This window comes from Salvia hispanica, chromosome 1 (assembly GCF_029641045.1).
Source record: "Salvia hispanica isolate PSC_SH4W2 chromosome 1, Shi_PSC_v1, whole genome shotgun sequence".
Lineage (NCBI taxonomy): Eukaryota > Viridiplantae > Streptophyta > Magnoliopsida > Lamiales > Lamiaceae > Salvia > Salvia hispanica.
In genome coordinates this window covers 57,088,495-57,108,645 of record NC_142692.1, presented here as the reverse complement: position 1 = coordinate 57,108,645, position 20,151 = coordinate 57,088,495, and the positions used below count along the sequence as shown (strand labels likewise).

Below are 20,151 nucleotides of genomic sequence, written 5' to 3'. Positions count from 1 at the left end.
TGTGCCACGCTTGTAAACGGCCAAATATTTATGAGCGGTAGTGTGCACCATTAATATACCATAGTTTTGGACATGGGAAACCTCTGGAAATCATTAATGCACACAATTTCGATATCATTATATGCAGCTTCTTGTAAGAGTTTAATACTAATATACAGCCTCGACTATGCATAAGAAATTATGCCTTGGTTGCAGCTTTTTCAAATTCAAATATATATTGCTCTAGCAAATACAAGCAGATTTACTAAAAGGCACAATCTTGTTTTCGTTATTAGTCAAAAGCATAAACAATGGTAGTATTAACTTTTTTTTTTTATTAAATTTACTTTGTGGTCATCCGCTATTTTGTTTTAGTTGCAATGATTAGAGGTAATTGACTTTAAACTTGCCATTATGATAGTTAGGCACTATACTAGCATTTGTCAATGTTCAACTCCACTTTCACTGTTCATGCAAACAATCAGATATTTGTAATCATAAGCTTCAATAAGCTCAAGTATCAAATCTTCACCATTTTAACTTTTCATTGGATTCTTCTTCGTACCTTTTTTATTAACTATTTAAACTTACTATCTTGAGTTGGACTTAATTAATTTTCAACCATAGTAAAAGTATAAAACAACATCTGCTCCAATACGAGCCAGCTAACATATGTAATTATGTAAACAAAAAAATGCATAATACCCCATTCTTTAACGAATATTAATTCGAATTGACAGAGCCCTTTAAATTAAATGCATAATATCAATGTGCTTTTTTGGAGCGCATTAAGCGTTGATCTCTGTGAGAGAATGAGATCCAATTTCGAATTCCAATTTCAAGTTTCGAAACTGGAAAAAGAGATCCAACAAAAAAGACACGAACAATAACGTTGAGAAACATAAAAAACAACATTTTGAAACCATAACTAAATCTTTCTTAATTCACTTTGCCTTTTCCAGAGTTTACTTCATTTCTCTATTAAAACTTTCTTCTTTCTCTCTCATCATCAGTATTTCTGTGTGAGAGCAGTTGTTACAAATGGCACTCAATTCCAAAAATCCAACACAGACAAACAACTCTTCGTCTCTCTCTACTTTTCCCAAACACAGTTCTTGAAATCTTCATCCTTTGCTCAAAAGTTGAGTTTTTTGTTTCAAATTCTTCAACCCCAGAAAAAAAAAATCCCATCTTTGAGATGAAGAGGCAGCTGGGCCTTGCCGTTTTCATGGCGGGTGCCATTTTTTTGGTGCTGAAATGCAATGCTGCTGAAAAAACTCTTCTTGAAAGCGACAAGCAAGCATTGCTAGATTTTGCAAACAATCTCCCTCATTCTCGCTCTTTGAACTGGGATGCGAATTCCCCAATTTGCCACAACTGGACCGGAATCTCCTGCGACGATGAGGGCAACAGAGTAATTTCAGTGAGGCTGCCGGGAATCGGCCTCCACGGCCCTATTCCGGCCAACACGCTCGGCCGCTTATCAGCTCTGCAGATCTTGAGCCTCAGATCCAACGCCATTAATGGGTCTTTCCCGCTTGATTTTGGGGGCTTGAAAAACCTAACCTTTCTTTATCTTCACTACAACCGTTTCTCTGGGCCACTCCCTTTGGATTTCTCTCTTTGGAGGAATCTAACCGTGCTTAATTTGTCTCACAATGCCTTCACCGGCACCATCCCTACCTCCCTTTCTAGCTTGTCTCAGCTCACTGCATTGAATCTTGCCAAGAATTCTCTTTCCGGTGAAATTCCTGATTTGAATTTACCTAATTTGCAGCAGCTTAATTTATCAGACAATGATCTTGTGGGTAGTGTTCCTAGGTCGTTGCAGAGGTTTCCCAAATCTGTGTTTTTGGGAAATGATCAATCTTTGTTGGATTACACTGTCACTAGCTCACCTTTAGTGTTAGCACCGCGTGATCAAGGTTCAAGAATCAAGAATGTAGGAAAGCTTAGTCAAAATGCAATGCTTGGGCTTGTGGTAGGTGGTTCTGTTGTAGGGCTTGTTGGTTTTGGTTTCCTGTTGTTTGTGTGCTTGCTTAGGAGGAAGGCTGACAACGATGATGATGTGTTTACCGGGAAGCTCGAGAAGGGGGAGAGAGCTATCTCCGGGGGCGAAGATGGGAGTAATAAGTTGACCTTCTTCGAGGGGTGTAACTATGCCTTTGATTTGGAGGATTTGTTGAGGGCTTCCGCTGAGGTGTTGGGTAAGGGCACGTTTGGGACGGCCTATAGGGCGATCATGGAGGACGCAACGACAGTGGTGGTGAAGAGGCTCAAGGATGTGAACGTCGGGAAGAGGGATTTCGAGCAGCAGATGGAGTTGATTGGAGGCATCAAGCATGAGAATGTGGCTGTGTTGAGGGCTTACTATTACTCAAAGGATGAGAAGCTCATGGTTTATGATTATTACACTCAAGGGAGTTTGTCTTCGATGCTTCATGGTAATTTTTTAGAACTTTTCTCCATTTTTGCTTCTCAAATTCTTGGCAAACAACTGTGATTTTTGATGTGTGGAAAGATGAAGAAAGCCTTAGTGATTTGTTTTTGATATTTACAGCATAGGCAGTTGTATCAACCAAAAGCATCTTAATGGGCCGTAGAAGAATAATCTCTTAGCTTTTTGTTTGCTAACTACTACCATTTTTTATATATGTTCTTTTTGGGATGATTGATTCTTGTTTTGTTCTTACAATTATTAGTCTTGCATTATTGTTGATTATTATGGATGTAGCTGTTGCTAATAGATGGATGATCAAAGCGGTTAAGTAGTTGTGACTCTTGTTGAAACTTGCAGGAAAACGAGGAGAAAACAAGACTCCGTTGGACTGGGAAAGGCGAGTAAAGATAGCCCTCGGAGCTGCAAGGGGCATTGCCCGTGTCCACGAAGAAAACAATGGGAAGCTCGTCCATGGCAACGTGAAATCCTCCAACATATTCCTAAACCCTCAATACTATGGGTGTGTGTCGGATCCTGGTCTGGCAGCAGTAATGAGCTCGGTGCCTCCACCAGTAGCTCGTGCTGCAGGGTACCGCGCCCCGGAGGTGACAGACACGCGCAAGGCAACACAGGCGTCGGATGTGTACAGCTTCGGAGTGATCCTACTGGAGCTCCTGACAGGCAAGTCCCCAATACACACGACCAATGGGGACGAGATCCTCCATCTGGTGCGGTGGGTCCACTCAGTGGTCCGGGAGGAGTGGACAGCGGAGGTCTTCGACCTTGAACTACTCAAGTATCCGAATATAGAGGAGTTGGTGGAGATGTTGCAGATAGCTATAGCTTGTGTGGTGAGGATGGCAGAGCAGAGGCCTAAAATGTCACAAGTTGTGAAGATGATTGAGAATGTGAGGCCGGGCGAGGGCACCATCCCAATGCCTTCATCACCGGGCGTCGTCTGAGTAGCTAACCTTGTCTTGTCTGAGGAGTTGGGTTCACCGCCTTGGTGGATGCAGTTGAAAAGGAAGTTTGGACTATAATTTGACACTTGATGATGTTCATCGATTTTATTCTGATATTCTTGATCAATTCTTGGTCAATTATTTACTACATTACATTTGATATTGATCTATTTAGTGCTTAAATCCAGTGTGTTCTTCACTACCTTATTTTTTCAATCTTGAATTGAACGTTTTTTAACTGCCGTTAATCAATTGATCTCTTTGTTGTTTCCACTGATCTCGATGGCCAATGCAGTGTACAGTAGCAAGTATTATAGTAAGATAAAATAAAATATTTATGTAGAATTATAAAAATTAACAAAATTCAAAGTTATTAAATTCGATTTGTAGAATTACTTCATCCGTCCGCTATTAAGAGTCACACTTTTCCATTTCGGTCCGTCCCTAATTAAGAGTCACACTTCATTTTTACCATAAATGGTAAGTAGGTCCCACATTCCACTAACTCAATTCACTCATATTTTATTATAAAACCAATATAGAAAAATGGGTCTCACATTCCACTAACTTTTTCAACCAATTTTTCTTTATATTTCTTAAAACACATGCCCGGTCAAAGTGTGACTCCTAAATAGGGGACGGAGGGAGTATGAAAATTAGAAAATTGCGACAAACCATAATTCAAAGTTCAAGATGGCCTTTCAAATTTTAGTAAATTTGCTTTCGGTCTAAATCTTTGCAGTATGTTATGTGGAATTTTATGGTTAGCCAGAATACATAATAGACAAGTATGAATTAGTTACGATTAAGTATGTCTGAATTTAGGTTTAGTTAAGTATTGGTCATCCTCTAATGTTTATAGCATCCTAATTCAAAATCAAGACCAAATCTTTCCTTTTAAATTCTAAAATGAGTGGATGAGATTAAATCTTACGAATCTCAATAAATAGTAGATAAAATATCAACAAAAGGGTAATATCGTCATTATGTTATCATATGATAATTTTCGTAAATATTTTTTTATATCAACATAGTGTATTACAAATATCAACAATATGACATAAGAATATTACACTAGTACAAGAAAATATAACATATATTTATTGAGATTTTTACATAGTTTTATTGAGATTTTTTGATATATTTGTTGATAAAAATCTGGTTATCAACATTTACGAAAATTAAAATAAAAAATATCAAATTTCATCATCCGAACGTCGTCGGGACATATGCAATTGAGATCTCGTTGGAATCCTTATAAAATTATCTTTAATTTGATATATGTTTTGCGAAAAGATAATTTAAATCGAGAGAATTACGTAAATTTAAAATTTTAAGATGATTTTAATGAAAGTGAATTTACATTAATACCCTCTAATTTTATTTATTAATTTTCTTAATTAAAAATATAATTTACATGACATTATTTTAACTACTAGATTTTCTAATCTAATGATTAAGATGATTGCTATGTATAATTTACATCTAAATTTCTAAATTTTTATCGAATCCTGATATTGAAGTACTAGTTCTAAATTTCATGTTAATTATAAAACTATGGATTATTGCGCCAAATATCACAGAATGTTCGAAAATTGCAACTTTCTTTTGTTTTGACAAACTTCAAACTTGGCACATAATTAACAATACCATAAACTTCAATCTAATGCAGGTGTTAATTTTCCACCGATTATTGGAATGTTTATTTGGACCTTTTTTCATCTTCTTGTAAGATAGCACGAGAACCGAGTACTACGAAAAATAGGAGTCTGCTACGGATGAGTTTTTTGGCTGAGTAAAAAGGCGAGGGGTGTGGCGTCAAAATGTGACCATTAATGGTGGACGAATGAAGTAGTAATTTTGGACTGGGGGTGTGATAAATAATTTCTTCAACTTAGACCACACGTTTTCCAAAATCTTATGGCCTTAAATTAGTTGTAGTTAGCAATTAAATGATGAGTTAGCCATTGATCACTACCCATAAGTGTTATATATTCGTTTCGGATTGAAATAATCCTCATTTCTGTGTGTATTCATTTATCATATACATATAAAATTATAATTAGAAATATATTAGTTAAAATATATTTCAAAAAATTTTGATCCCGATTGACTCGATGAGTTAGCACCAAAGTTAAAAGATTGGAGTTGAAAATTTATAATAAAAGATTTCTCAACCCGAATAATCTGCACCCAAATAGTCTGACAACCCGAATGGATTGGCCTGATTGATATCCCTATATTATAAAAACATCCTTGAAGTAGAAAAACAAAGAGCAAACCACATTCTCTGCTATAGATTAACTATTTTGTGCGTGCACAGCATGCAACTAATTTTTTGTGGAAGAAAAAGAAAGCATGCGCAGTGGTACTAAGTCTTACTTTAGAATGGTGAAGAGGAGGTACGAATGAGAGTGTCCCACTTGACAAAAATACTTTTCAAAGTCTCCCTCTAAAAATGAATGATTATTTTCTTGAAAATATCCATTTCGTATTAAAGGGGCTCAACTAATTTTTGACAAGTTGGCATTTAGTATTGTGACAAGTTAATGAATGCAGTGGCCCATTTTACACATCAAAAAATTTGGCTTGAATCTTATCATAGCACAGCTTAGTTACTACTAGTACTAAACTCAATCTCATTCTGTAGAAATTTTTGTAGCAAACAGTTGAAGCTTTTGTCCTTCACTTTTGCATTTTGTTGATTACCAATCATGTTTGGGGCAATTCATCTCTCTTGTCTCCTTGCTTTCCTTCCACTTCTTGGTGTAGTAGCTTTGACGAATACAAACGATTGTAAGTTCTATATTTTTTATCTCCATTTTTAGTGTGGAGATTGCAAAAGTAGTGGTTTTTGTATTAAACCAAATTTATTATTCAAAATGTTCTTTGTACTTTCTGTTTATCATCTTATGTTACCTTGTTTGGAATAACTTTGTGGTGTTGCAACGGTGAGCTTTTACTATAGCACTTTGTGGAGTTATTGTTCAGTTCTCATTTGTTTTTGATGATTATAAACATTGCTTCTTCAACAAATATAAACTTCCATATATATGATATGGTATGCAGTTGTTGCTCTGAAGGCCTTGATGTCTAACTGGGATAACCACCCACCTAATTGGGATGGCGCCGATCCATGCGGGAGTGGTTGGGACGGGATCACCTGCTCAAATGATCGAGTTCAATCCATGTAATTACTAGCTTCTTTAATAACCATTGAAAAATACCTGACATGCTCATACTATTCTGTTTCAGAACTTTGGCAAGCTTAAATCTAAGTGGTCAGCTAGCATCAGACATTGAAAAACTATCTGAGTTGCAGATTTTGTAAGTTTTCTTGTCCAGATTTGTTCTACATACTAATTCATTTTCTGATCATCAATTTCTTTGCATATATAGGGATCTTTCCTATAATAAAGACATCACAGGAGAGCTTCCTTCATCAATAGGAAATTTGAATAACTTGACCAGCTTGTAAGAAAATAATGCCATTTGACTTGTGCATATATTTTATGACATCTCACTATTCTTTATCTATACGTATTGCAGGATCGTCGTAGGTTGTGGATTTAGCGGTCAGATACCACCCTCAATCGGATCCCTACAAAAGCTGGTTTACCTGTGAGCATATATGTCTTGATGTTTACAACTCTAGGATTAGATGAAAACTGACAATCCTCATCTTTGTAGGTCTCTCAACTTGAACAACTTCATTGGTGAAATACCAGCTTCCATTGGTAATATACCGAATCTTTTTTGGCTTGATTTGGCTGATAACAAGCTCACCGGGAGCATCCCCGTCTCCAAGGGAAGCACGCCAGGTCTTGATATGCTTGTCACTACTAAGCATTTGTATGTCCATCGTCATCTTCTGCTGTTGAAACTTTTTTTTATGTTGTAAGATTTTGGTTAGCTTGAAAGAGCCTTTTAACTCAACCAAAAACAATGCAGCCATTTTGGAGGGAATCTATTGTCTGGTGAAATACCACCTCAGCTATTTACCTCAAAGTTAACTCTTAAGCATTTGTAAGTACTTGAAATAAAAAGGTTCTAATTCTTGTGGAGCTTTATGTAACTTTGTTTATCTCGAGCAGACTTCTCGAAAACAACCAGTTTACTGGTGGAATTCCTACCACGTTGGGGCTAGTACGAAGTTTGGAGGTTATGTAAGTGAAACTAACAATAATATCCCATTTTATACAGCAGACATAATATATAGTTTCTGATGAAAATTAGTAAAAAGTAAATCTTGGTGGTGAACAGACGGCTTGATAGGAACTTGTTGAGTGGAGCTGTTCCAGGCAACCTCAACAACCTCAGTATTGTCCAAACACTGTATGTAAATCTTTTCTTTCCATGGTTCGTGTGTGTATTAGCATCGAAAATATCCATTGGAACGAGCCTTTACAGGCACTTGGAAAACAACAAGCTGACAGGACCTCTTCCCAACCTCACTTCCATGGATTCCCTCAACTACGTGTACGTCTCCCGGTTAAATTATGTTCTCAATGATCAACGTACCCTTGTTGTGACAATGTACATGGTAATGCAGGGACTTGAGCAATAACTCTTTCGAAGCAACAGATTTTCCACCGTGGTTCTCATCTCTGCAGTACTTGACTTCACTGTACGTTTCTCTGAATTTTGATGTCGATCATTTCTTTCCTTGCGTGATGATACGATGACAGTATGGTAAATTTCGCAGGATAATGGAGAATACACACATTAGAGGGGAACTCCCTGATTCTTTGTTTAGCCTTTCTCAGCTGCAAACTGTGTGAGTATCATACTTTTTGCATAATTTAGGCCTTGTATGGGAAATTTATGCAACTTTTCTTTTGTACCGTATTAGCGTATTGAGGAAAAATCAAATAAACGGAACGTTGAATATTGGCTCCAACCGCAACAACCAGCTGAAGCTGATCGATCTGCAGAGCAACTTCATTGATGCATTCCCTGCAAGTGATGATTATAGTAATGTTGAAATTATGTAAGCATCTCTACTTGTGACTGCTATCTTCTTCTTGTTTTTGCCAATAATTTTGACTGATAAGATTTAAAAAAAAATTGAACTCAGACTTGTTGGAAACCCGATATGTGAAGAAGGGATCACAGAGGTCTACTGCACCATCTCTAACGACCGGTCTAATGACACATACACATCGCCACAGCAAAACTGCACACCTCTTCAATGCAGCAAGTATCAGATTCTGAGCCCAACCTGCCAATGTGCATATCCTTACTCGGGCACCCTGACCTTCCGGGCGCCCTCCTTCTCCAACTACGGGAACAAGAGTGTCTATGAATCACTTGAGAAAGCACTGATGAACTCATTCAAGTCTCACAACCAACCAGTGGACTCAGTTTCACTGTCTAGTCCAGTGAAGGATTCCGTTGGCTATCTTCAGTTGCATCTTGAGATCTTCCCCTACAGTCAGCTTTACTTCAACTGGACAGGGATTGAAAGAATAGGATTCATGCTAAGTAATCAAACTTTCAAGCCCCCACATGAGTTTGGACCCTTTGTTTTCCACGGAAACGCATACCAATACTTTGCAGGTAAACAGTAACACAAAATTGATCATGGCATACATGCATGCTAAGAATGCGTGTTTGGGATGGCAGGATACATTGCAGCTTCGCGTAAATCAAGCATAAGCATAGGTGTCATTATTGGAGCCGCACTTGGTGCATTCATTCTGCTTCTGTTGCTGGTGGTGGCCGGAGTCTATGCATTCCGTCAGAAGAAAATAGCCAAATCAGCTTCCAAAAGGAGTGATCCATTTGGTATGTTAACATATGTCCACACATACATCAAACTATGATCTGAACCGTTAGATTTTAAGATTTGATATCAACAGATGATAAAAAACATCAACAGAAAATGTTGATGTTGTGTTACATTTCTGTTGACGTTATTTGTCATATGCCGACATCAAATCTTGAAATCTAACGATTCCGATCATATTTTGGAATTTGTACAATATATAGCATCCTCATACACAGGGTATGTGTATGAATATGACAATATTGGTGAGTTGGTTCTTGCAGGATCATGGGACCCCAAAACAGACAGTGGCGGAGTCCCACAGCTGAAAGGAGGCAGAAACTTCACGTTCGAGGAAATCAAGAAATTCACCAACAACTTCTCTACAAGCAATGAGATTGGAAGCGGTGGCTATGGAAAGGTATGTTTGTTTCATGATTTTACTTCATTGCTCAAAAATGATGATTTGATGTTTGTATTAATTTTGGTTAGGTGTATAGAGGAACACTTGTGAATGGACAGCTAGTTGCAATAAAAAGAGCTCAGCAGGGGTCAACACAGGGGTCATTGGAGTTCAAGACTGAGATTGAGCTTCTCTCAAGGGTTCATCACAAAAACGTAGTTGGTTTGGTCGGTTTTTGCTTTGACAAGGGAGAACAGATGTTGGTCTACGAGTACATCACCAACGGAACGTTGAAGGATAGTCTCACAGGTACATGATGATTGATGTAGCTTTCTTTCCTTTACGTTAAGATGTCTGATGGTTAGATTCGAGTTGCAGGGAAAACGGGGATCAGGTTGGATTGGAGCAGAAGGCTGAAAATAGCACTCGGGGCAGGGAGAGGTGTGCACTATTTGCACGAGGAAGCAAACCCTCCCATCATACATAGAGATATCAAATCAAACAACATCTTATTGGATGATCGTTTGAATGCCAAAGTAGCAGATTTTGGTCTCTCTAAGTGTAAGCCAATGTCTGAACAGGACAAGAGTCATCTCACCACTAATGTCAAAGGCACAATGGTGAATATCATGTACTGGTACATTTCAAATTTTGACTAACTTCAGTATTGTGACCGTTTGATTTCTTTGTCTAGGGTTACTTGGACCCCGAGTACTACATGACGCAGCAACTGACCGAGAAGAGTGACGTCTACAGCTTTGGAGTGGTGATGCTGGAGCTTCTGACGTCCAAGGCCCCCATCGTGAAAGGGAAATATGTCGTGAGGGAGATCAAGGAGGCGCTGGACAGGAGCAAGAACTTGTACAACCTGGAGGCCATGGTGGACCCCATAGTGGCGTCCAACATGGCGCCCGGGAGCGTGGAGAGGTTCGTTGAGATGGCGCTGAGGTGTGTCCAGGAGTCGGGTAGTAGTAGGCCGAACATGAGTGAGGTGGTGAAAGAGATAGAGAAGATCATGGATCTTGCAGGGTTGAATCCAAGTATTGAATCTGCAACAACATCAGACAACTATGAAGGAACTAGTAAAGGATCCAAGGATCCTTATGCTAATGAGAGCCTGCTTTCATACAGTGGGTCAGAATCCAAATAGAAGAAATGTATGCGTATCTTTCTCTGCTTTCATGTTTATTCTTGTAAATGGGAGATGAAAACTTTTATTTATGATTTGAGTTTTTTCCATTATTCCTGCCAAATCATCATTTTCAATTTAAATTTTTTCCGTATACAAAAATTTAAATAATACTCCTACAGTCCCTACTTCCTCCATCCACAAAATAATCATGATTCATGAAAGCTGAAATACATCCAACTTTCTGTATACTCCATATACTACCATGTATGGCTCATTACAAGTAAACTCACCTAAATTTCTTAAAATTCATGTCATTCTCTCATAGGACACCTACTCATAGGATATTTTGCGGATGCAGGAAGTACAATACAAAACACAACTGCACAGGATTATGAGAATTAGGAAAAAGAATACTAAAAGAAACTAGAGATAAAGTTGAGGTACTTTCCTATTTTCCCATATCAATGGTTAATTTCAAATTTCGTGTTTGCAGCTTAGTACATCGGCAAATTGCTATACATACATACAGAAATGTCAAAGACAATATTAACAACAAGATCAAATGGCCTTCTGCTTCTTTCCAAAATTTTGAGATTGGTGGTCTGTGTTTCTACTGGGAATAGGTAGTCTATATACTCCTCATAACTGCACCATATCAAAAACATCAGAATTTCTGACATTCGAATAAAATCAATGACCACGGTTAAAGAAAAATTATAAACACACTGGCAATTCTATTACTGAATTTCTCAGAATGAGCTTAATCAAGCTTACAATACATCCAATACAAACAGACTTTTCCCAGAATATTGGTTGCATATACTATGCCCTATAGCTTCAGGGGAGTTCCTCACATAGATCGTATTTCCACTAATCAAGCTTCCAAGACAGTATAGACAGTAAACTTACAACATGTCCATGTATTTTAACTGTAGTCATCAATCCAGGAGGGTGATTGGGTGAAAATATAAGGGATAATAAACTCAATGAACTCTTTTATAACATTAACTTATATGGATAACAGAAAATGGGATCATACACTCAATTAACAATTTCATAAATAGCACAGACACAATAAGCTACTGGATAGTAGAAAATGGGATCTTACTTATATATGTCTCTTGTTCGGTCAACATCCTGGGCATCAAGCTCCTCATACAAAACATAATTAATTCTCAAAATATCACAAATTCAAAACAGATATGAATCTCAGCCAAGCCCTTTGATCAACATACAATACGGGCATGCTTATGTAAGGTTAAAGCATTCTTACCACATGTATATGTATCGCTTCTCCTGAGCAGGAGGCAGATTTGCTATTGCCCTCTCATACACATCCTCAATCCTCTGCCTATTCCCACAGTTCTCTTCAAGACGAATAGGTATGCTCTGTTCCGATCTAGTTTGTTGCTCTGTTTTCTACATGTTTACGCTTAGATTGTTGGAAGAGATGAAGGTCGTTGTTAATTAGAGCCAGATTTTCGTTGTTGCAGCTTTTCATCCGTACTATTTATGTTTTGGGAAAATAGTCCCCACTGCATGTTTTTCTTCTGTCTAGCTGTTTTTAGGAAGTCCATTCACTAGGTCTAGTAAATTTCAGTTTTTTAGTTTTACTCTCTGTCTGATCTCTATTTCATCATGCATGCTTGCATTGTATTTTCCGTTTCTTAGATCTAGCTGTTAGATAATTCTACAATTTTCCAAGTCTAGTAGTTAAAATTCTCAACCCAAGTTTGCGTGGCAGCAGCGAACCCATTCCCAAGTCCTCTAAACTCTACCTTCGTTCCTATTCCCAAGTCCTCTAAACTCTACCTTCGTTAATTTCTTTCTCTATACTAGTTCCAAAGTGTAGTGAGTTGAGGTTTTTTTATTGACAGTTGGCTGAGAGCAGCGGCGGATCCAGGTGGGATCCCCTGGGGTCGGCCGACCCCACCGGCAGTCCACCGAACACTGTCAGAAAACATCAACTTCGACCTTTGACACAGCAGCAGCTCCGCCTCCGACCCCACGTCAGGCTTCAACTCCATAAGCCTCCTACGTTTTCCAAATAATGAGAGGAAGAACGAACAATAAATACTAGTAATAAAAATAGATGAGAGACATTGAGGAGGGGTTGCAGAAATTTCAGGGAATCTGCGTTCAAAGATGAAAACGACGATGCCTAATTCCCTTATCAGTTAGGTTAAAATATTGAAAATTATGGGCCTATTTTACTCTTATTTTGTTGGGCCAGCTGGTAGCAATTAAATACTAAGCCTAATTGGAGTATAATTTTCGTTTCATAACTATAGTTTCATTATATTTATAAATTATTTAATCATCAAGTTCTCTTTCCGTCTCATAAGTTTGTCCCATTTTATCAGTTTCGTCCATCATATAAAGTTTGTCTCAATTGAAATCTTTCCAAAAATAGATACTAAATATACCCTTCAATTTCCCCAACATGGGACCCTTATTCCACTATACACTTCTATTTAATATAAAGTCAAATAATTTCTTAAAACCTGTGGCGGATTAAATTGGGACAAACTTTATTGAATAGAGAGAGTATTAAATATTTGATGTTAAAATTTTTTGAATTGCTAATGTATATACAATATTCTTATAGTTATTTTTATTTTTTTATATTCAACTCCACGGGGTCCGTGTTCTGGATTCGCCATTGGCTGAGAGTGAGTCCGACGACCATGGATTTCTCGGTTAAGATCTCTTGACCTGGGATCTATGAACATAGAAATGTACTGTGTTCTCCGCCTGACCATCACCCTTCGTCCCATATTAAACGTGACACTTCATTTTTTCACTCGTTTTTAAAAAAAATGATACTCCATTTATCCCATTTCATATGACACATTTCTTTTTCGCACGTGTTTTTAATAAAATCATAATAAACAGTTAAAGTGGAGAAAAAGTAAAGTAAGAGAGAGAATAATATATAGGAGAGTCTCCTCTACATTGAGCGAGAACTTTTTCCAAAAAAGAAAATGTGGCATCTTTTATGGAACAAATTAAAAAGAAAAGTGCGACATCTATTATGGGAGGAAGAGAGTATATACGAACTGAAAACATGACATTACAAAAGTAAAATATTTTGACCGACAACAGCTGCATTGTGTATACATATACAATTCGGAAATGCGTTTACGTTTTACTTATATACATCAATTTATTTACAACTTATACGACTATGACCCATCATTACAATTCATTAAATACTAATAATAATGTTGGTCTCACATTCATTAACACTATCCTAGGAAAATTATTTGAATATGACATTTTATTTTCATCATTGCAATTTTGAAAACAAAATTATATACATTAACATAAGTTATTATATATTCTCATATGTCCCATAAAAATGTGTGCATTTTCTATTTTCTATTTGTGGAAAGTTATCTCCAACTCAGTAGTCATATATATCAACTTATTTACAATTTTTATCACTATAGCCCACCATTACAATTCATTAAACACTAATAATTATGTGGGTCACACTAACCACTAATATTATTTTAGCTATTATTCTTCTTATCTCTCTTACTTTAGCAATTGTACATTAATTCTCGTGTCATTTCAAATATACATATTTTTATGAAAGTATTGAACTTCGAGTTATTATGGCACTGCAATGAACAACATTGTACTGCAAGTTCTCATAATACAAATTACATTATTATAGAACTCTATTATTACATATGGTCGTGGAAAAGCAATTTCAAAATTGAGAGTTATATTACCTTTGTCTATGAAAAATAGTCTTATTTTGCATTTCGGAGTACTCACAAAAATTGGTCTTATTTTAAAAATACAAATATTATCTCATACTTTATTAAGTTTTTTTCCTTCTATCTCTTACTTTTTTCTCTTTCCCTCTCCTATCCTATCTACTCTTACTTTATCAATTTTTTCGTTAAAACCCGTGCCACATACAAGTGAGACTATTTTTTGTGGACAGGCTTAAAATAAAATTGTAATTTTTTGAAATATTTTAGGATTGCCAACTGTTATTGTAAATGATATGCGAAACAAAGAATTAAAAAATTTACAAGACTATAATAGTGAATCGACTTGGTTATTTACCATATGAATATGAAGAGGATTGATATGTTATATACCTTATGTGAGCTCTTTATATGAGCAACACTCTCGTTTGACGCACATTTAGCATTGCTCGTTTCGATTTATATATTTAGATTGATTCTAATACATTAAAATATATTATTGAAAATTTTAAGTTCACAAATTCATAAAAATCAAGGCTTAATTTGTTGTTTTATTAATTTATTTAAAATTATAGAGAAAACGAACAAATCAAATTTTGATTTTTATGAATTTTGTGAAATTAAAAATGTCAATAACATTTTTTAATGTATTAGAATCAAACTAAATATGTAAATTGAAACGAACAACGCTAAACATGCGTCAAACGAGAGTTGTGCTCACATAAGGAGCTCATGTAAAGTATGTAGCATAACATTCCTCTGAATTATGAATACATCGTGTAGGGATGTGTTAAAATGACAACCCATCTTAAAATAACACCATACTACCATTCCTTGCCAATCATTTGTACACGTGGACCAATAATCAGCTGCCATGTGACAATCATAAAAAATTCGCAAGGGTAAATTTACGCGGACTGCAACATCCAATACTCTAGACTGCAATATCCAATACTCTAGACTAAAAGGTGACGCGGCCTGCAATATCCAATACGCTAGACTGCAATATCCAATACGCTAGACTGCAATCTTAGATTATTGTAGATTGCTGTCTAGCGTTTATACTATTGCAGTCTAGCATATATAATATTGCAGTCTAGCGTGGTGTCACAGTGTCATTTTAAGAGTGTTGTCATTTTAACGCATCCCCATCGTGTATATATATATATCATAACCCATATTTATGGTGATAACCTAATAACCCTCATTTTATGGACGAAAAATATCATTTTATGGAATAAAAGTATCATTTTATGCATGCTGAAAAAATATCATTTTATCGTGTATAAATATCATTTTTAGAAAAAATGATACTTTTGACCCATAAAATGATAGGGTTATTAGGTTATCACATAAATATGAGTTATGATATGATCGCACTCCTATATATATATATATTGCATCTATATATTGTAGATTATTTCATAACTACCAAATTTTTATTCAATAATTTTCCATTATTGCATAAAATAAATTTTAAAAGATTTATTATGCATCGTAATCTAAACCGTTGATCATGATAATCTAAGGAAAAAAAATACTATAATTTCATCTTAGTTTTTGAAATAAGATTTTTATCAGAATTATATATAGTATTAGTGTAATTTATGTAATAAATTTTCACAATCTTAAATTCTTAATCATATATTTGGTAAGATTTTAGGAGGAGTTGTTGGGTGAAGTAAATAGAGAGAAAAAAAGGTAGTTGAATATTTTAATGAGGATTAAAGAGAGAGTGATTTATTTTCAAATATAGAAAGTGAACACTTTAAGTGGGAAAAAAAACCAAGAAAAGATGAACATCTTGAGTGGGATGGGGGACGTATTAAATTAATAATATGAATATTGGTCTCTAAAACAAAAACTTTTGTCAAATTCTGATATCACACATTTCACTAATTCATTTTAACTCACATTTTATTATAAAACTAATATATAAAAATGAGACCCACATTCCACTAATTTTTTCTACTCACTTTTATTAACAAAGTCAAACAATTTATTAAATACTGCATCAGTCAAATATTAGATATTTAATGGGAAAACGAAGGCAGTAGTATTATTTTTAGAACCAATGAATAGTACTCCCTCGGTCGCATAAAACATGTTGCACTTTTCTTGTTAGTTTGTCCCACTAAATATGTCATATTTCCACTTTTAGAAAAAGTTTTCTCTCACAATAATGTAAATATTGTATATTTTCTCTTTCTATCTAACATACCGTACAAAATAATACCTCCTAAAATTCCAAGCCGTTTCATAAGTGTGGCATCTTTTATGGGACGATTGGAGTAATTAAATTTCGTGTGGTGACATGCTGTATTTTTGTTTGTATGCAAGGTGAATGGTGAGTAAGAAGAATCAAAGCATGCTATCTTTGACGTAAGCATGGTTTCAATTATTGTTTTCGTCTTGGACCTCTAAGAGCATCATCAACGCCGGACTTCCGCCGGGCGTCGGACCGCCGTCCCCGACGTCCGCGGCAGACGTCCGCCATTGTGCAAGGAAGAGGGGCGGACGGACATCCCGTGCGGACACGGGATTTCCGCGGGTATCTAGCGACGTCCGTCGCGACGACGGCGGGACGTGCACCGCTGTGGCATGCGGACGGACGTCCGATAATTCTATTTTTTTTCAAAATCCATATATACGGCTCGTTGAACTTCATTTCACTCGCACCATTTGTGTTAACAAGTTTTTCTCTCTCTACATTCATCTTTTCATCCGAAAAATGTCGCATTACGATAGTGATTCCCCCGCCACAAGCGAGTCACGGACGATGAATATTCCCTCGCCGAATATTCACTCTCGAGTTGGGGGAAATGCCGGCGGAAGTGCAAGGATGTCCGGGATGATGCCCGGAATGATGCAGCAAGCCGGGGATGATGCCCGGCTACTACAATATGTCCGGGATGATGATGCCCCAGATGCAACAGATGTTGGGGATGCCTGCCGCAATGCCGGGGTCGATGCCCCAAATGCAACAAATGTCGGGGATGGTACCCCAAATGCAACCGGGGATGATGATGCCGCAGCTGCAACAGGGATCCACTGCCGCTGCGGGAGGGAGCAGGCAGGGTGTCCCCCAACCACACGAGGACAATGTCTATCGCCCCTATATGGATTTATTGTCTAGTGATTCTCCTTAGCGTACTACACTGTAGACTCAGTTCGCTGGCATCGAGATGTTCTCTTATGAGGAGTTGGGGATAGCTCCGCGGATGTCGCCAGCAACGCAGCCAGCAGCGCCACCGGCGAGGACGCAAAGAGCAAGGCCACTAGCTCATGTGCAGCGACCGATGATGGGGCGGGGGCGGAGGGAGGCGGCAAGAGAAAGAGGACAGTCTGGAGCATTCAGGAGTGTGTCGCGCTTACAAAGGCATGGATCAGTGTAGTCGAGGATCCATACGTCTCGTCCAACCAGGTCATCGACAGAATGTGGTACCGTATTAGCCAAAACTACATCGACTGGAAACCGGCCGGTGGGAAGGCTCACAATGCAGAGCAATGTCGGAAACTGTGGGAGCGGCTGAGGAAGCAACTCAGCCGATTTGCCGCCCTCTACCAAAAGAACCTCCGGTTGGAAACCAGCGGCATGACCTCCAAAGATGTGAAGCTTCTGTCTCACCAGCAGTTTCCCAACAGTGAGAAGGGGTTCGGGGAGTTCAAATATTGGGAGGTTTATCTTGAGGTGGAGAATTCCCCCAAGTTTATGGCAGGTGTTGAAGCTGGGTGGCCGAAGCGGACGAAGATCAACGCCTCCGGCGAGTACAGCAGCAGTGCCGGTTCCCATGAACTACCCGAGGCCGAGGCAGAGATCCCGACACCTCAGTCGTCTTCCCGCCGCCGTCGCCCGATTGGGCAAAAGGCCGCGATATGACAGGCTAGGAGAGGTTCCAGCAGGTCCCAAGAGGTCCAATCGGAAGCTCCTTCTGCGATCACTCCCGAGCTCAACAAAATGGCCGAACTGCAGATGGCGCAGTTAATGATCGAAACAACGGAGAAGTGGCATGCAGTGACAAATCCCATGTCTAAGCGGATGTTGAAGGATGGGATCGACACTCTGAGGAGAAATCTGAGGCTGTCACCCCTGCCCGATACTGATAGCACCACCGCCGACCGGGAGGACGAGTCTGGTGATGGCGAGGAATGAGACGGGGAGCCAATTTGTCGAAGCTTGGGGTAGTTTTTTTTTTTTTTTTGGTTGGTTAAGTTTTTTTTATATTAATAATTTTGTACTTTTTTAAAATAAAGTAGTTGCATTTTCTCCGTATTCGTGTCGAAATTTTAATACTGTACATTGTTTATAATTCAGTGAATTGTTAAATTTGGTGAATTTGTGAATTTTTTTTATTGCGGGAAGTCTGCGCGGGAAGACTATGGGGTGTTCGTCACTGTGCAGTGGGAAGTCCGTATGATGTGGCAGTGCTGGGAAGGCTATGAGATGTCCTTAGTGACGTGGCAGAAGGTGTTTTTAGGAAGTCCGTCGAGAAGGCTATGGGACATCTGCATGCATATGCATTGAGGATGCTCTAATGAAGATGCATAATATTTGGAGAGTAATTTTATTTGTATAGGTCATATGATGATCTGGCTTTACATATAAGCACAAAAAGTATAGATGTTGACAAATAATTGTGCAATTATTTTGACAGCTCAGAATTTCATAAAGACTGGTATTTCCGAAATTTGTCGCAAATAAATGGGTAATTAAATAGAACATAGAAATTCCATTTGAAAATTGGAGTGGAGGTCGCTGTGAATCTATCTGTGCATAATAAATAGACTAGATGACAAATTCACTTTTCCTTTCTTTGTTTCATTTTAATTTTGGGCCAATTATAGATAGCACACCATTGTGCTCCCATTCCCATTCCCATTCCCATTCAAATTTAAATAATAATAATACACATTCATCTCTCTCACAAAGCTAGAAGATTTTGGTGATTTCACAGTCAGCTGCTTATTTTCGAGGTAATTTCTTTTAATTAATCGAATTAGATGATCTGTTTATAATTTATAATTAGAGTTGCTTGATCACCATATATTATGAACGTTTCTGATTGGGATCGATTCAGATTCGTTAAGCTTCTTCTTCATCTTGGATTCATGATTGTTTTTTTCGTTTCTGCTTATATTTAGTTGTTACTACTATTTTGTAGGGTTTAATTGGATAAACAATCATTGTTTGGAAACCATTAACGTAGATATTGAACGTAGTTGACTAGTTCAAGTTGCGAGAATTGGAAATTGAAAACAAAATCGAGATGATTTTGTCTTTTTCTTTCTCTCTCCCTCCGATTATAACTAATGATAATAAAGAGAAATTTGATCAACAAAAATTCATTACTGTCTATTATTCTTGTTTTTACTCCTTTTTCCCTACCTGGATATACATATATTCTGCTTTTGTTTTTATCACGAAGACGAGAGATTATGCAAACCCAAGGTCTAGTTGTCGTTTTTTTAGTATCAACTATCAATCGTCAAATTTAGTCATCATTTCTTAAGGGTCGTTAACTATGAAGAGTAGATTAATTAAATATTTTACTATTGATTAATTGATTGACTATTTTTAGTAATCCATTGTATCATTGAAAATGAATTGGAATGGTGGTTACAAAAAATAGTAACTAATTCAGTATTTTTAATTTAAAATATGAATTATCCTATTTTTATTAGACTACAAGTCTACAATAATGGAAAATGTAAGCAATTTTGAGTGTTTTCATTTAATTTGGTG

At 37.3% G+C, this 20,151-nt stretch overlaps 2 protein-coding genes and 2 long non-coding RNA genes across 4 annotated transcripts; 3 read left to right on the top strand and 1 right to left on the bottom strand.

Moving 5' to 3' along the window:
- Nucleotides 1–922: 922 nt before the first annotated feature.
- On the top strand, nucleotides 923–3,564 carry LOC125223143 (putative inactive receptor kinase At4g23740). Its single transcript, XM_048126147.2, has 2 exons — nucleotides 923–2,423; nucleotides 2,777–3,564. Exons 1-2 carry the CDS (start codon nucleotides 1,178–1,180, stop codon nucleotides 3,379–3,381), a joined length of 1,851 nt encoding a protein of 616 aa, XP_047982104.1. The 5' UTR covers nucleotides 923–1,177; the 3' UTR covers nucleotides 3,382–3,564.
- A 2,394-nt stretch (nucleotides 3,565–5,958) lies between these two features.
- On the top strand, nucleotides 5,959–10,793 carry LOC125223142 (leucine-rich repeat receptor protein kinase HPCA1-like). Its single transcript, XM_048126145.2, has 19 exons — nucleotides 5,959–6,177; nucleotides 6,451–6,571; nucleotides 6,637–6,708; nucleotides 6,781–6,855; nucleotides 6,931–7,002; nucleotides 7,072–7,233; nucleotides 7,333–7,407; nucleotides 7,476–7,547; nucleotides 7,645–7,716; nucleotides 7,792–7,860; nucleotides 7,934–8,008; nucleotides 8,087–8,158; nucleotides 8,234–8,371; nucleotides 8,459–8,940; nucleotides 9,007–9,168; nucleotides 9,433–9,569; nucleotides 9,641–9,860; nucleotides 9,930–10,171; nucleotides 10,246–10,793. Exons 1-19 carry the CDS (start codon nucleotides 6,096–6,098, stop codon nucleotides 10,699–10,701), a joined length of 2,856 nt encoding a protein of 951 aa, XP_047982102.1. The 5' UTR covers nucleotides 5,959–6,095; the 3' UTR covers nucleotides 10,702–10,793.
- Nucleotides 10,794–11,026: 233 nt separating this feature from the next.
- LOC125223146 (uncharacterized) lies at nucleotides 11,027–13,007 on the top strand. Its single transcript, XR_007176675.2, has 3 exons — nucleotides 11,027–11,123; nucleotides 11,988–12,065; nucleotides 12,561–13,007. It is a non-coding gene; the product is annotated as an uncharacterized LOC125223146 (long non-coding RNA).
- LOC125223145 (uncharacterized) lies at nucleotides 11,108–11,931 on the bottom strand. The gene is made up of 2 exons (XR_007176674.2): nucleotides 11,792–11,931; nucleotides 11,108–11,328 (listed from the first exon to the last, which is right to left on the bottom strand). It is a non-coding gene; the product is annotated as an uncharacterized LOC125223145 (long non-coding RNA).
- Nucleotides 13,008–20,151: the final 7,144 nt, after the last annotated feature.